At 37.7% G+C, this 16298-nt stretch overlaps 2 protein-coding genes and 1 long non-coding RNA gene across 5 annotated transcripts; 2 read left to right on the forward strand and 1 right to left on the reverse strand.

Annotated features, from left to right (window-relative positions):
* The first annotated feature begins 136 nt into the window (after window positions 1–136).
* LOC135644383 (uncharacterized) lies at window positions 137–4835 on the forward strand. The gene is made up of 4 exons (XM_065161915.1): window positions 137–334; window positions 1945–2312; window positions 2890–2932; window positions 4076–4835. Exons 1-4 carry the CDS (start codon window positions 220–222, stop codon window positions 4501–4503), a joined length of 954 nt encoding a protein of 317 aa, XP_065017987.1. The 5' UTR covers window positions 137–219; the 3' UTR covers window positions 4504–4835.
* Window positions 4836–5964: 1129 nt separating this feature from the next.
* LOC103995762 (pentatricopeptide repeat-containing protein At1g71060, mitochondrial) lies at window positions 5965–8456 on the reverse strand. The gene is made up of 2 exons (XM_009416450.3): window positions 8402–8456; window positions 5965–8304 (listed from the first exon to the last, which is right to left on the reverse strand). The coding sequence occupies exon 2, from the start codon at window positions 8129–8131 to the stop codon at window positions 6449–6451; it is 1683 nt and encodes a 560-aa protein (XP_009414725.2). The 5' UTR covers window positions 8132–8304; window positions 8402–8456; the 3' UTR covers window positions 5965–6448.
* A 60-nt stretch (window positions 8457–8516) lies between these two features.
* LOC135645995 (uncharacterized) lies at window positions 8517–14117 on the forward strand. 3 transcript variants are annotated; one of them, XR_010498940.1, is made up of 4 exons: window positions 8517–8829; window positions 10961–11131; window positions 12363–12639; window positions 12937–14117. It is a non-coding gene; the product is annotated as an uncharacterized LOC135645995 (long non-coding RNA). The 3 variants fall into 3 exon arrangements; XR_010498939.1 differs by having other exon boundaries at window positions 8518–8829; window positions 10922–11131; XR_010498938.1 differs by having other exon boundaries at window positions 8519–8829; window positions 10925–11131.
* Window positions 14118–16298: the final 2181 nt, after the last annotated feature.

Consider the following 16298-nt stretch of genomic DNA (forward strand, 5'->3'; position numbering starts at 1 on the left):
GCGGTCCGGTTCTGATGAAACATATAGATTTATTCGCATTAAAAGAATCCGAGGCATCCGGATCCTAAGATCCGAATCCAAAATCCGATAGGTACTAACATATATAGTGCTGTCCCTTATGCATCGCTTTGGTGTGAGCGTTTGGTTTGGGTTTCTCTTGTGCTTCGATCGGAGACCCAATCGTTAGGGAGGAAGCGTAGGCATCGGAAAGCGGCAGAGATGGCGAACAACAACGACGAGCCCACCTCAGCCCCGCAGCAGGATCGGTGGTACGACATGCGATTGGGTTCCTCCTTCAAGGACAACTCGACTACCAAGTTCTGCACGCTTCGATGTAGGTTATATTAGAACAACTCCGGACTTTCTTTGATTTTGCCTGTCTTTCCTTTGGTTGTTCTTGATGGTGCTCTGGAATCGCCTGATTCTTGGCCCTGGGTGGGATTTGAATTGTTTTGGGTTATCTCTTGGGTGGAATTTGGGCATTGAAAGAATACTTTTATAGCGATTATTGAGAAAAGAAAGATTATTTTGTGGGCGGACTTCTTGGAATTTGTGCTTTTTTTCTGGATTATTTATGTTATGATGTTCGTTTGGACTGTGAAAAGTAGCTTTTAGGGTTTTTTCTCTCTTATTTTTTGGCTGTTATCGTCAAATTTGAGTGGTAAGTACATAAAAGAGGGGATCTGTACCTTCTGTTCCTTACCTTCATGATATTAATGTAATTCTGGTAGAGAAGATGCATTTTGTTTGAAAAGGAACCTAATGATGTTTTGTTATAGGAAAAAGCTATTTTGTTTAACTTTTAAGCTTAAACGTTTGACATAGGGATCTAGGCGTGCTTTCTTATTACCAAATCGAAACGTTGGACATAGGGATAATCAGGGTTTTGCTATGTTTCGAAGTGTCACCGAATGAAAATGTGTTTAGGGACTCAGGATTGGGATGGGATGAGGTGTATATAGCAAGAGGGCATCAAAAATATAGTAGGCACAACACCCACGCTTGGAGAATATAACGAAAATTTTCCATCTAAGCACCAAGGAATAAAATTAGAGGAAATATATTTGAAGTTTGAACTTCGAACAATTAAGATATTCACACGGTTCCTTTCAGAGTTCCAACATAAGGTCAATCCTAGAATTATAGTGTCTGATCAAATAGGTAAGTCTATTGGAAAACCTCAGGTAGAACTGGAATTTGTTAGAAGACTCGAGCAGCAGAAGAAGCAAGTCTAAACTGACAAAAAAGCTTGTTTTTCAATTTGAAGAAAAACATTAGGCTAAATGGAATGCTTGCTTTTCTCCATTCTCTTGATTAATTATTCATTTCTGTCTTTTACCTACAAACTCAGAAGTAATTATTATCACCTTGGTCTCATATCCATCTCTTAGGAAGAGAAGGTTGTCTGTGATTGCATATTGATAGAAATTATCACATAACTTGACCTTTGATAGTCTCAAAATAAAAAAAGCAAAGTATATACAAATAGTTGTATATGTGATTACAGGAATTTAAATATCTACAGGGTCCAGTGTCATTCTCACCAACTAGCTCAAAATACCAGGAATATTTTATCCAAGTTTTAGGTTATAGCATTGCTATTTTGATGTTGTTGGTTATTTTCGGCATCAGTATAAAGCCTAAGAAAGTTAAAGGATAACTTTTACACTATGGAGCATGATACATAGTATTGGAGCTTAAAAAACGATGGAACTTAGTGACATTTGGTGCTATACAGAAGGTGCTCCTGTAAAGTAGAAAGCGGCCTTTTCTTGGATAACATGTATCTGAAGTTATTTCCACTGTCAAAGATATTTTATTGCAGAATTAAAACTTAGTTGTTAAAAATTCACCATTAGTTGCTTTTGCTGAACTTCATTTGTTTCTCTCATTTATTTAACTAAGATATAGAAGTAAGGTTTTGTTTTTATCTGTAACTACTAGATGAATTTAAGCCAGCATCAATTGACAAGAGCCAACCTGGATCACTGTATAAGAACAAGGAAAATAGGGTCACTGTCGAGTTCCATAATAATCAGCCTGGAAAGTCAAATGTTTCCTTTGAGGGGAGCAGTGAAGACTACAAGGACAATGATGCGGTTTTGTTTTTTGATGGAGAGACTTTTAGATTGGAGCGATTGCATCGGGCAGTAAAGAGGTTGAGGCATGTCCGGTTGCCTGGTGAGCATGCTGCTGCATCTAACATGACACCTGCACCCCCAGCTGGGACAACCACAGATTCTCGTTCTCCTCCACTTGGGAAGATCTCCAAAGCACAAGCATTGAACAAAACAGTAATGCATCCAGTGCCTGTAAGTACCAATATAAAATGAAACTGTTAAAGTTTGCAAATTTGATTATTTATGCAACATTGATATTCTGAAATTAAAGTTTGCAAATTTGATTATTTATGCAACATGTATATTCTGAAATCTGATATAGATGTGAACATGATTTTGCATATTAGTTGGTATATATGGGTCCAGTGGGATACTGGTCCATTTGGTTGATCCTTCTATCTTAAACCAATAAAAATTTTATTATGATATAAAATTACAAAGCAATGTGCTAGAATATGTATATAAGCAAAAACCTGGCTTAAATTTTTTTTTTTTCTGTCAATTTCTTAATTTTTTTTAACTTCTCCAAGTCATCTTTTAGATGTAACCATCTAAGTTGCAACTTAAGTTACCTTTTCTTGCTTTGGCATTGCTGGTAAATTGTGATGCTCATGTTATATTTCGTTCTATTTGTCTATTAAATTATATAGATATCATCTAATTGTTTACCTAAGATTGCACTATTTTTCATGATTGAATTGTAAAATTTTAGTGCTTCTCCTTCAAGAATGTCTATTTTAATTTTCCATGTGGTTTGATTGTTGTACAGGTTGAGGTAGAACGAATTGATATTGGTGAACCAGAAAGTTCAGGTATTACCCTCTGTGGGATTTATTCATTTTGAACTAATTTAAGAATCATCCTGCATAATTTCAGAAATGTATGTATGTGTGTATGTATGTATGTATGTTTGTTTGTCCCTTTTTTTATCAACTATTCCCAGTAGTTATGAATTCCATTATGTAATTTTAATATTGAAGAATTGTTTGCTTATAATTTGTGTAGGTTTATTAGTTGTATAACTAAGTAACAACAGAATGTCCTGATATCTTTTCATGCCATTTTGCAACTGCTGATGGGTCATATGATTTTTTTTCCCTTTTCTTAACCAAGAAAGAAATTCATCTTGAATAATCACTTACCATGTTTTATTTGAGTTCTTTAGCAGTGTTTACTTTTGCCTCTCTGTACCAGTTAGAACTTACCTATGAAGCAACAGCATTTGAGGCAAATCAAAAAACATAAATAAATAAAGCTTTCTGTTAAAAATCTGGCTGCACTTCTCATTTTCTGGTCATTCCTCAATTGATATTCAGGAGGATTTTTCCTCTTCTCAGTGACCTCAGGTTTTTCAACTTCTATCTCTTATTTTTCTTATTATCTTAAATTGGCATCTCTTTATTAAAACTCTCCATAGTTTCATACTGTTTCACTGACATATTATTTTCACTAATGTCCTTTAAGTATTTGGATTACAACCTCAAAAGGATTTTTTTTTTTTCCTGGAATGGGATGATATGAGTATAGTGTTGATTTTGTTGGAAGCAATTTCCCTCTTCTGTGTAGTGTATAATTTTCACAAGATAACTGAAGATATTGGCCTTCCTATCTATGATCATTCACAATGTTTCCAGTTATTTTGGCTTTGAATTAATGAAGGATTACTATAAGATGCAGATACTGATTACAGAAAATTATATAATACCCTACTTGTACACTGCTAGAATGCAAGTTGACATTGTGATACCTGATGAATATCATAATAAAGTCCACAGGCAAGGCTGCTTTGCAGCGTTGAAACATGTTGCAGTAGAGAATCTCTGTAGATGTAATTCTTTTACTTCTAATTTCCATTTAAATTTTTTCAGGTGCTATTATTCTTGTTCTTTTGTATAACATTTGCATGTTTGGATCACAGTCAACTTAAATTAATGTGTCATCTTTGGCCTGCACAGCTCCAAGACCCATGAACAAGGGCTCTGGTCTTCCTTCGGTGCCTGTTAATCCATTCCCATCTCCTGATCCAAAATCATCCGAGGAAAACCTGGATATCCTTGGGGATGACGATGGAGGGACACCAAGCAAGGCAATTGTTGGACAGGCAGAAGATGCAGGATTTGACATCAATATATCAAATCAGAATGATACGGATGATGAGATTGCGGACGTTGATGTAAGTGATGAGGCAGATGAGGGGCTGAATGCTGCTGAGGCCCTACGAGCACAGGCAAATGCTGTGGAGGAGCAGCAGCAGGAGACCTCCAGCTCCAGCGGCAGCGGGAGTGGAAGCAGTAGCAGTGGCAGCGGGAGCGGAAGCAGTAGCAGTGACAGCGACGGCAGCGATGATGACTCAGCCAGCTCAGGTGGTGATGTTGATACATAAAATGCGTCCAGGCACAGTCGATAAACAACATTGCAAGAACAATGCAAATGCATAGCTGATGTAACAAAAAGCAAGCTTTTGCCTCCATGGTTGCACTCAATCTTTAGCACAATGCACTCACTTGGTTTTGTAAGTGAGTGCCTATCTGGTACATGCTCCAAAAGTTGAGCTTTACGATTAGTTGCATTGCAAGTGATGCTGGAAAGTTACGATGAAACACTTCACAGGGAGAATTGTATGCTCAAAGTCATTATCCCAGGTCATTTTTTACTGGTATATTTCACATTGCTGTTGAGAATTAACATGGGGACCTGCTTGTGGTTCATGATTGATTCTTTATCATGTATTCGGTTCTGTCAAAATCCTGTTTATTTTCTTATTGTCATTTCATGTTCCATTTTTTCTTCTCAGGGTTGTATGTTAGCTTGTGCTTCTCATGATCAGGCCGAGGCTGATCATCATCGGTATCAGTGCATCACCAAATATATGGAAAAAATGAATGAGGAGAGCAAGTTTTTTGTAGGATTTAAATCAAAACATTGGCTCAACAAAAGCAAAGATCATTTTTATTATGATCATCGTGGAAGAGGTAAAATGGGAGTGAAAATCGAAGTGTTTTGAGTCGATATTTACAATATTTGGTACAAATGGGTGGCTTATGTCCCAATAAAAATTGCAAAGAAAGTTTCACTGGTCATCAAATGATATATATGATGTTCATGTACTAACCAATCTGAGATACGGAATATAAGTTCAAAATAAAATGAAGTGAAGAATTTTTTTTCCATTCCAAAAGCTAGAGAATGAAGATAGTTTTGTGATAAGGGCAGCAGAGAAGCCTCGAGTGCCTTGATTGTCCACTGCTTCTTTTGGCTATTCTTTTACTCGTTATTTGCTTGTTTTTGGATCTGAACGAACACCGTCGTTTGCTTGTTTTCGGATCATTTTTGGCCGAACGAGCACCGTCATGCTACCCATGTGCTCTTCTTGTGCCACTAGGTGTTTTCGGATCATTTTTGGTCGAACAAGCACCGTCATGCTACCCATGAGCTCTTCTTGTGCTACTCGGGGTTTCTAGAATACTAAGATGACTAAATCTTACTTATCTCTCTAAGCCTTCGAGGTTCTAAAAAATCGCTCATCGGTTCCCTCCGCCTTTCATTATTTGGGAATAAAAATTTCTGTCAACTGAATGCATCACAAAAAAGAAAAAATTCAAACAAAATGCATTTATGTGAATATGTAATGCCACTAATCCGTTTTATATTAAACTAAGTCGGGCCATACATATTTGCCACAAACCTTATACGGTATGCATCACAAGATGTCACAGCAATTCCAGCAACAGAAAGTAGCAAAGTAGGATCAGATTTATAATTAGGATTCATAATAATAATGCACAACCAATTACGCTGTTAAATGATGATGATGAATAACATGAACTTTTTCCACAATTCAAGATATAAGAATGGCAGTGTTGAACATCCAAGAAAACAGTCATTTATGACTACAGTGTTGAACCTCAAAATTTCTGTATTTTGTCCAAAAATGACCGAGCTGTCCAAAACAAAGATAGCTCATGCCTTACATTAGGCAGCTTCCATGTAAAAGCAAAAGTAAACTATTCAAGCAACAAAAAAGAGCAAGAAACATCCTTCTTTAACCAGAAGCCAATGTAATTCGCTGTCGTCATAACAGAGCTTTGTGCCTGATATCCTGATTCATATTGGTGTGTCCTGGTATGATCTCGAGATAAATGGTTCACGAGGGTTTTGGCATCTTCCAATTTTTCTCATCTAAACTTTGTGCTTGCTTCTACCAATCACATCTGATACTTCCATGAAACTTTTGGCAGCAGATATTCTTTTTTTTTCTCTTGGTCATTGTGAAATGCGAGAATAGTTAAGAAAATAAAATGTCAAGCATGACCCATAAATAGAATCCCTTAACCTCTCAGTGGAGTCTTTCTTAACTGATCCAGCTTCAATCCAAAATCAACAGCCAAATCCCTTCTTCCTCCATCTAGAAGAGTTTCTTTTAATTTACTATATAATTGACCAGGAGGTCTGATTCCCTTATCCAACATCTCCTGGAAGTATCTGCAAGCATCATCCAACCTATTCTCATAGCACAGCCCATTAATCAATGCTGAAAACATATGCATACAAGGAAGAATTCCCTTAGCATTCATTTGATTCCATACTTTCATGGCCATGTCAATTCTTTCCACGCTACAGAACATGCTGACCATCATTGTATATGTATTTAGCTGGGGTTCACAACCAATGTCCCTACCCATCCTCCGAAAGATCTCATAAGCCTCTTCTGTTTTTCCTGCTTTGATAAGATGGTGCAGAATAATGTCACAGGTACGAGCATTTGGACCAATGCCACAACTCTTCATCTCATCCACCACTCTAAATGCATCCTCAAACTTCATAACCCAACAGTAAGAACCCACGAGAGCATTGTAAGTTGGTATCTCAGGGGGGAAACCACTAGCTTTAGAAAGCTCAAAGTACTTCAAAGCTTCGTCCAATCTCTTCTCTGAACCTAGTCCATTGATGAGAGAACAGTATATATGAGGGCTTGGCTTGCAATTGTTTGCTTCCATCTCATGAAAGATTTTAACAGCATCATCACATCTTCCAGACTTGCAGAAAGCATTTATGAGTATGCCGTAGGTGACAACATCTGGTTTAAAGCCTTCGTCAATCATCTCATGAAAAACAGCTTTCAGGCTCGACAAATCCCGAACATGACCCCAACCTTCCAAAAGAATGGTATATGTCTTAAGATCAGGAGTAAATCTTTTTCTTCTCTTCATTTCATTAAAAATCTCCTGAGCCCTATCAACATGCTTAGACTTGCTTATAATATCTATCAAGCAGTTATAGTCTGATAATTCTGGTTCCAACCCAAAAAGTGTCATCTTTTCAAAAGTTTCAATTGCTTCCCTAATATTCCTAGCTCGGGCATATCTCCGGGTAATCAACGCAAAAGTCTCTTTCTTCAACAAATTCCTATGCTTCATAAAATCCACCAAACTCCAAATCAACTTAAATTGCTTGATCTTCCCAAGTGCTTCGATTAGATGGTGGAAGATTTCAGATGTATGGTTAAAACCTTGCTGCTTCTCGGCCCAGCGAAAGAAGACGAGTGCAAGCATCCCTGCATTACCTAGCTTCTTCACAACCTCAGCCACCAAGGTTGGGCAGACAGTCACTCCAGCTTCATCTAGACAAGAAGTAATGTTCGAATTCGGCTGGTTGGACAGTATCTTACAAATCCTCTCAGCTTCCTCCAAGATTCGCACTGAAGAGGAAGTTGGAGCCTCATTCTCAGTGGCAGGCTCGACAATAAATTCTGTCTCTGTTAAATCATGTTTGGATCTTGAGAAACCCATTGCATACCACAATCCACAGGCTGCAAATCGTTGGCCATTATGTTGCCATGCATCCTTCCTGCTGGGTTTAAGCTCTATATCTTGTATTGGACCACACAAACTGTGAAAACGATCGACAAAAGTAACTAAAAGATCAGGGTGGCCAATTACAGTGCGAAAAGCTATGAACTTTCTCTTTGTTGGTGCTTTTGGTAGTGACCCCAAGTGTTGAAGTAAACCCATTTCTTATCTAAGAACAAAGAACCACATAGAACTAAGAGAGAGTACTCATCCTGCAACGCGGGCAATCCGGATTCCAAGGAAGCGAGGAAGGCACCTCATCCTATCGGCTCTCTTCCTTCCTTCTTTTCCACGTCGAATTGAATGAAGTAGAGCGAAGAACTCCCAATTTTTCCCTGTGAGAAATCGAAGGCCAAAAGAAAGAATTTGGCTTCAAATTGCCCGGAATTACACGAGGAGATCAAGAGAACAGAGAAAATATCGGCACCTTACCTCCAAATCGGATCCAAGAAAGCAGAGGGAAGCACGCACAAACCCTAGTTTTGTTTGCATTGTTCTTTTAATGCATTAATATAACGCGTTCCCGTTTTAATATCTTATATATCGGTGTTTTATCGGATCTTATCAGACCGATACCGACCGATACGAACAATATAACGGTTCTCGAGCTCGGCCTACAAAACCCCGAACAGAAGACGAGGGAAACACCGGATGCGGACTCCGCCTCCTCCTCTTCTGGGCCGGAGCGCTCTCGATGCCTCAGCCGCCCTCCCTCCGTCGCTGACGTCCTCTCCTTTCATTTCTTTGCGGATTATTTGGTCTGCTTCTCGTTTGATTCACGTGGACTGCGACGCAGGTGTCTGCATCTGCTCTTGAATGCGTTGGTCGATGCGTCTCAAGCTCCCAATTCGATCTCTCAGGTATTCGGTAATCCTCGAACAAATCTTGACTTGCAACGCTATAGTTGGGCATGCCATCGTAGCGATCTCGTCGCGTTTGGAGGTGACTTTGATGGTCGTATCCTGTTTTATTTGGTATTAGTGCTATTTAATTTCTGTTCTTAGGAACTGTATGGAGATCATTCATTTAGTGGGTTGAAGAAGCAATAGGTTATGGTCCGTGTTCTTAACCTAACATTGCTAGAAAACTTAGCCTTTCATGGTCTACATGATTCCATGAAATCATCCGGAATTGAGAGAACATGTTAGATTGAAATGCTTTGGACCATGCAGCAAATATTGCTATGCTATGCTAGTGAATTATTTACTTTCTGTTGGAGAAATGATAGAGCAAGTCCCACCATATGTGTTTTGATTATAATAAATGAAATGTTACACAGCAGGAGATCAAGGAAGAACCTGAAGGTTTTGACAGTACAAATATATCTCATCTTGCTATATCAACTTATATTCAGACGGGATTGCATTTAATTAGGTCTGGTTGAATCCAAACTGGATTTTGGTTTTGTTTTGGGTCGATTCGAGCCCCCATTACCATTGTCATTCTATTCAAGTTGTAGCCCGAGTCTCAATAGGGGTGTTTGTTGTATGGATGACAATAGAAGGTTTGACTCGATACTAGGGTTAGGAATGGGTTAGATTGGATTGGTTCAATTGGACCACAAAGGATAGTTGACCCTGTTGAATCTCGGATTTTGATTATGAAATCAATTGATGGGTTTACGATCTAATCTGTGTTTTGAGTGACGCAGGACTAACTTCAATCAGAAATGACCCTGTTGAATCTCGGATTTTGATGATGAAATCAATTGATGGATTTACGATCTAATCTGCGTTTTGAGTGACGCAAGACTAACTTCGATCAGAAAAGACAAATCAATTAAAGCAGGAGGAATCAGACGTTGAGCTGGAGTAAAACATGTAAGGAGATTGGACGTCAAGTTGGAGAATCGGTTGACGTACTGGCAGAAGGACTTCGTGCCATGAGTTCGAGCATCGGGTCGAAGGATCGGATTTTGCGCCAAGGAGATCGGATGTTGCGGAGATCAACAAGTCGATTGGGTAATATACCGAAAGACAGGACGATGCGTTGAAAGATCGAACTAAGCGTTGGATGAACCAATGACATGTCGGATAACATAGGATTCATGCTTGTAATAATTTGTCTAGATCGAAATAGTTTAGGTATAATTGAGCTAGTTTCGAGTGTAATCAGGCTAACTCAATTAGGGGCCCATTGGACCGGAGTTGGGGCTATTTGGGCCAAGAGAAAGGCCCATTCAGTGACCCTTAGCTGGCTCAGGCGGTGGCACCGCCTGAGGCTCGGCCTCCCAGGTGGTTTGGGCGGTGGTACCGCCCTATTAAGTGGTGGTACTGCTAGAGTCCAGTATTCGAGACTCTATCAGGGTACCGCCCAGTGTTAGACTGACAGGCGGTGGTACCACCTAGTACTAGCGGTGGTACCGCCAGTACCCCGAAAACCCGGGATGAGACCATTTTGGCTCCAAATTTGAATCCATTTGGGGCCTATAAATACCTCACTCATCTCTGCTTAGAAAAGAGAACTGAAACAAAATTAGTGTGAAAACTTTACAGTAAATCCTTGAGAATTCCCCTCTAACTCTAAGTTTCGGTTTTAGTTTAGGAGAGGGGTGAGTGGCTTGTAAAGATTAACTCCTGAACCTGTGAAAAGAAGAAAAGAATTGTAAGGATAGTTGATCTTCGTCCATTTGAAAGAAGATCGATAGTAGAAGCCGGTTGCCTCGAGTGAAGAGGAATTAGGAGTGGACATAGGTCACGACGACCAAACCACTATAAATTCGATATATTCGGTTTGCATTTCTGTTCTGCTTTTCATTCTCATATTGCAAACTAATTTACATACTTACTACTCTCACTAATCTTACGAACATGCTCTCTAAGTTTAAACACTTTGCGGCAAACTTTATAACAGCTTTCTTCTTCAAGTTTAAGAAAAATCACGTGCATTTAGTAGTTTTATCTGCCTAAATTAATTTTCTTTCTCCTTCCGCTTGCTGCTTCTCGATTTAAGTAGCCAAAGTGGTCTCACTGATGGGAATTGTTCTTGGAGAAAACTATACATGGAATTGATTCGTTCTGGTGTAAAGCCAAATACAAGCAGTTGGATATCATGCAGAGGACTGAAGACTGTTGAAGCCTACTTTGAAGAAAGTTAATGCACGACGACACACAATTTGGTTTGTGTACAGTGTTGCCACAGAGAAGGAACTCTACATCACCTGTATGGCTGTATCCATATTTAGTGGTTTTATTACATAGTTCCATCTTTTTTTCTCCCTTTTTCCTCCTAGCAATCACCGGTTACATGACATGTGTTTGGTTTGACTTTTACATTCAAAAAGTTTTAATAGATCATATATTCTCTTGCGGAGAAAATTTAAGAGATGAGTTTGTTTGATCAACTAGAATTTTTTATTTGAAAATATTTTTGTTTAAAGAAAACTATAAAATTAACAATTAACTATTATATAAATACCCTATATATTTTATGATTTTGGTGTGTGGGAAGAAAGAAAAAATTTGTGCTCCTAAGATTTTCTGTTTCTAATAGATCAACAAAGTTTCATGGAGAATTATTGAGTTTGTGAGAAGATGTAGAAGAAGTTTAAAGTTTGAATTGATATAAAAAAGAGTCTTTCTCAAGATATTTTTATCCTCGTATTGTGATTTTTTGTTCTTATATTCTATAATATTCCAAAGCAACTTGCTTCCTAGCACATAGAACTCTGCATGATTTTATGAATATGTATTGAGATAATGCTTCCTAGCACATAGACTTTAAATGACCAACTGTAGTTACTCTTGTTATTACTGTTATTACAGTTTGTGTCCAATTGGTCATGAGAAAGTAATCAATTTCCTTTTTTCATGTCATTTCAAGTGGATGACATTATTTGGCAACTGTGTTTCACGTAGGTTGCTTTGTTGGTAGTATGAAAATTTTGGGATTATTTCAGTGACATGGCTCAGTTGTTTTTTGATTTGAGGCAAGGAAGTGATTGGGTAAGTGTATGACAAAGTAATGGGATCTCACAGTTTCTTGATCCAAACATTTGATGCTTGATCTGCTTGCATGAAAGCTAAACCAATGACTAAATGGGCACAAACATCACGTTTTAAAAACTGAATCATTGATTTGGGACTTTACAGCTTTGTCGGTGTTGTTGTTATTGATTGATTGATTAAAAAAGAATAAAAAAGAAATGTGTTGAAAGAGTTCAATAAAACTAATAGGTTTCAGACATCAGTAGATATTGGAATTCTGTTTAGTTTGCAGATGCATTGTCATAAAGATAGCAAGGCAAGGAAAAACACAATTCATTAGAGAAACAATTTTTATGTGCATCTAAGATAAAACTAAAGTGGGTTTCATTGCAGATGTCACTGTCATATGTTGTGCCATTTTAATCTTTTTCTGACTTATGCTAAGTATGATTTTTCTTTTTCTGCAGATACACACAAATTATATGCCATGTTGGTTAAATTTTTCCTTCGGATGCAAGGATCACCATGTTGAATTGAGTTGATTGCAGATGCCAAGGAGAAGATGGAGCTGATCACTCTAACCCTGGGAAGTTACTTTTGGATGGTGAGTGGGAAATCACCACAACCCAGCTTGATCTTCTTCCAGCTCATGCGCTGAAACTTAGGCAAGTAAGTCCTGGAATGGTCCACCGAGAAGAATCTCTCACACTTGTATGCAGGCCACATGAAGCCAAACTGGAGCAGGTGAGGAACAGTAGCATGTTTTTGCACTGACATAGCAGATCCTTCATTGATGATCTTATTGAAGTATGCTTATTTCACACAACCATACTTTTGATTTAATTAGTGATACAATGCTGATCAGAGTTCTAATATCTGTGCTTTTATGATGGCATTTAAAGTTTCTACTGTTCATCATGGAACCAGAAATCCATGCTTTTTCTTCCACCACTTGCTTCGAACACAGACCTTCTCCAAAAGCACCAGGAAGATCACATCATCTCATGTCCTATTCACTCATCCTGTTACTCTCCTTGGCAGCTGCAGCAGTACTGTCACACCTCTGGCATTGGACTCCTTCAAGAGCAGCGATTGAAAGATCATCATAAAACGTCACAAGTGAACACACAGTCAACTGAATCGTGGCCTTCTTGATCATTCCTTACAGTGGTCAAGGAAAGCAGAATGCAGTATCATCAGTGTCTGTGCTGTCTCCTAATCTTCCACGGCCATTTGTCTCACCAAACTGTATATGATCGACTGAAAAGGGCAAGCATTGATCATTTGGGTGCAGTAGCATCAGTATCCGTGCCCTAATTATGATGCAGGAGCCTGTCTCTGCACTCCTAATGGTTTCATGGCATCCCAGGGGAACAAATGGCTCAGTAAACTGCATACAGTTATTTAGCAAGGAAACTTCTTGATCGTTCTTCATCAGTGTCATCTGTGCTCTTAAGTATGATGCAGGAGACTCTGCACTCAATGTTCTTCCAAGGCACCAGAGGAGAACAATGGCTCAGTAAACTGCATAAGACTCAGCTTATAGATCATTCTTCATCAGTGTCATCTGTGCTCCAAGTATGATGTAGGAGACTGTGTCTGCACGCCTAATCTTTCATGGCATCCGAGGAGAACAAATCAGTGAACTGCATACAGTCAACTGACAAGGGAAGTTCTTGATCATTCTGCATCAGTGACATCTGTGCTGCTCTAAGTATGATGCAGGAGACTGTGTCTGCACTCCTAATCTCTCATGGCCTTCCAGAGAACAAATGGCTCGGTAAACTGCAAGCAGTCAAACTGATAAAAGCAACCTCTTGATCATTGTTCGCATTGACTCTACTGCTGCTTTCCTAATCTCAAGGCCTAATCTCTGAGGAGGAGAACAGTGCATGGCTCAGAAAACCAAAACATCAAGAACAAGAGAGGAAGAGGTAAGAGAATAAAACAAAAGGGGGAAGGGGGAGAATTAAATGCTCGGGAGACCCGCATGCAGAGGTGCAGCTGTCACGTAATGATGGTGGTGGGTTGACAACTTTAAACCAGCAGCCCCCGTTTCTGCAGAGAGAGAGAGGAGAGAGGACGAGCCTTTGGGTTGGCGAAGGACTTCATTGCCAGTCTTTGTTTGCTGTAAAATATTTGCTAATGTACTTTACAGATGGCCACCAGATTTTTGTGTTCTAAGTCCAAGTATTAAATGCATATTCTGTGAATTAGCATCAGCATTCATTACTCATGGCAGAGAGAGAGAGAGAGGGACAGAGTCTTTATCCTGATCACTGCTCATCATGATGTTGTATATGATCATTAGCCTCCTTCATATGAGAACACTTGGGAATTTGGTAGATGACTGTCCTTCTCCTCTTTCCACCAAATAATCCACACATCCTTTTCATTAGCATGATTTATCTTAAAAGTTCATATTGTTTACATCCAAATCATGCATTAAGAAGTTATAAGATTGTTTCTAATACGAGATTTAAGAAAGATCAAATATTATTGTAGTGTAAATTCACTCATGCTCATATAGAGACAAGAAGTGTATCAAAACATGACAACAATCAAACTTCCACAATAAAATAATGGCAAAAATTACATATGTATACATAAATCTAAAACAATTATCCCTCTAAATCTAAGTTTAAAAAATCATTAAAATATATTTGAACTTAGATCAGCTAATACTGACAGTAAGTGGTCATATTAACCAAAGACAATTTGAGGATTTCAATATTTGAAGCTAACAAGTTCTTTGCAAACTTTGAGAGGATGCATATGCAAAAATTCCCACAATAAAAAGACAGGAAGAATGGGACAAAAGGTTCCTCGAAATCCCCACCCCAGCAAGCGTCTCAGTGGAAACATTGGAGTCCTTTTCACCACCTCGGTAACGGTTGTCTTCCAAGCTACACTTCCATTGCCAAAAGCATGGAGTTGGAGAGAGAAGATGAGACTTTTTGGGAGGCAATGAGTGGGATTAGGGTTGGCTTGAGTTGGGCCCATTCCACATTTACCTCCAACCTCATGATGATGATGATCAGGTTGTGAAAGCTAATCATCTTTGTTCTTTTTCTAATCCTTTTAGCTTGATGTTGTTTTGGAAAAGGAGTATTATCTGACTTCAAAGGGCAAGTCAGATGTTTTTGTGCTGAATATCATAACTTGAAATAAAATATATAAGTATGAAAATATGATTATATTTGATAATAAATCAGAGCTCGACACGTCGATACGAATTACTTGATATACTCGATCACCTAGATAATAATGTGATGATATGTAAGTATACCTTGTTAGCGTAAAATCTAAAATAAAATATTTTTCACCATGCTAAGATTTATAAAAAGAGAGTTTTTTTTAATTATACTTAGATACTCTAATTTTACATAATCTTTTGGATTCAGAGAGAAGTTCACAACTAAAAGGGTAAGACATAAAATGAGTGATAAACTTAGTGCATTTAACATTAAATCACTCGACATTCGGAAAAACTAATAAGATCGTTTTAATTTGACAATGTCGAGTTAACTCTAACATATTGTCATACTTATATTTTATTATAAAATTTATCGATCAATTTATAATTATATTTTCTTGTTTGAGTACATAAAATTATTTTCACATACATCAACAATTCCAAGCATTTAAATATGTGATGAATTTATTTATTTTTTCTAACTTTGATTAGAAATATTTTGAGCCAATCGATTTGTTTGCCCTTCGTGTATAAACAAATTTTCTTCGTCCATAAGGCTCATATTTAGTGTTACGAACAAAAAAATTATAGACTATATATGTTGACAAAATTATCATGATAATATGATTAATCTTTTGTTTTGTTGTGCCAAAACATAATCCATTGCATATGGTCTAAAGCTTACATTTGGTCTTTATTGTGCTAATTCATAGGAATAATAATAAATGCATGTTGGATCATATTTTCTCATGAAATCTTGATAGTTGGTCAAACCATACTAGTTTGCATGGTTGACCTGCCAATATCTCAGGCAAATATGGGCCCATGCATTGTTGATGTGATTGAAGGATAGCCATGCATTTGGCATGACAAGCCATTTTAAATAGAATTGCTCACATAATAAAAATAAAAGAGCAGAAGTGAGATTTATTATTTCTTTTTTTTTTCTTCTCCTTTCCCAATTCTTGAGAAAAATCTTTTGTCCTTCAACTTTACTGGTGTTCATCCTTTTATAATATAAGATAAAAATATCAGTAATTTATTTTTTTTCCATCTCATCCAATTGAATCAATACATCTAATTCAACTAATTCAACTTAAACCAACATTTAGAGTAATTCAAGATCAAGTGTACTGAAATTTAGTTTTAAAAAAAAAACACATGAGACTTCCATTAGATGCATAATTTGATCTTTTTAAATATTAAA

This window comes from Musa acuminata, chromosome BXJ3-8 (genome assembly GCF_036884655.1).
Source record: "Musa acuminata AAA Group cultivar baxijiao chromosome BXJ3-8, Cavendish_Baxijiao_AAA, whole genome shotgun sequence".
In the NCBI taxonomy this organism is placed as follows: domain Eukaryota; kingdom Viridiplantae; phylum Streptophyta; class Magnoliopsida; order Zingiberales; family Musaceae; genus Musa; species Musa acuminata.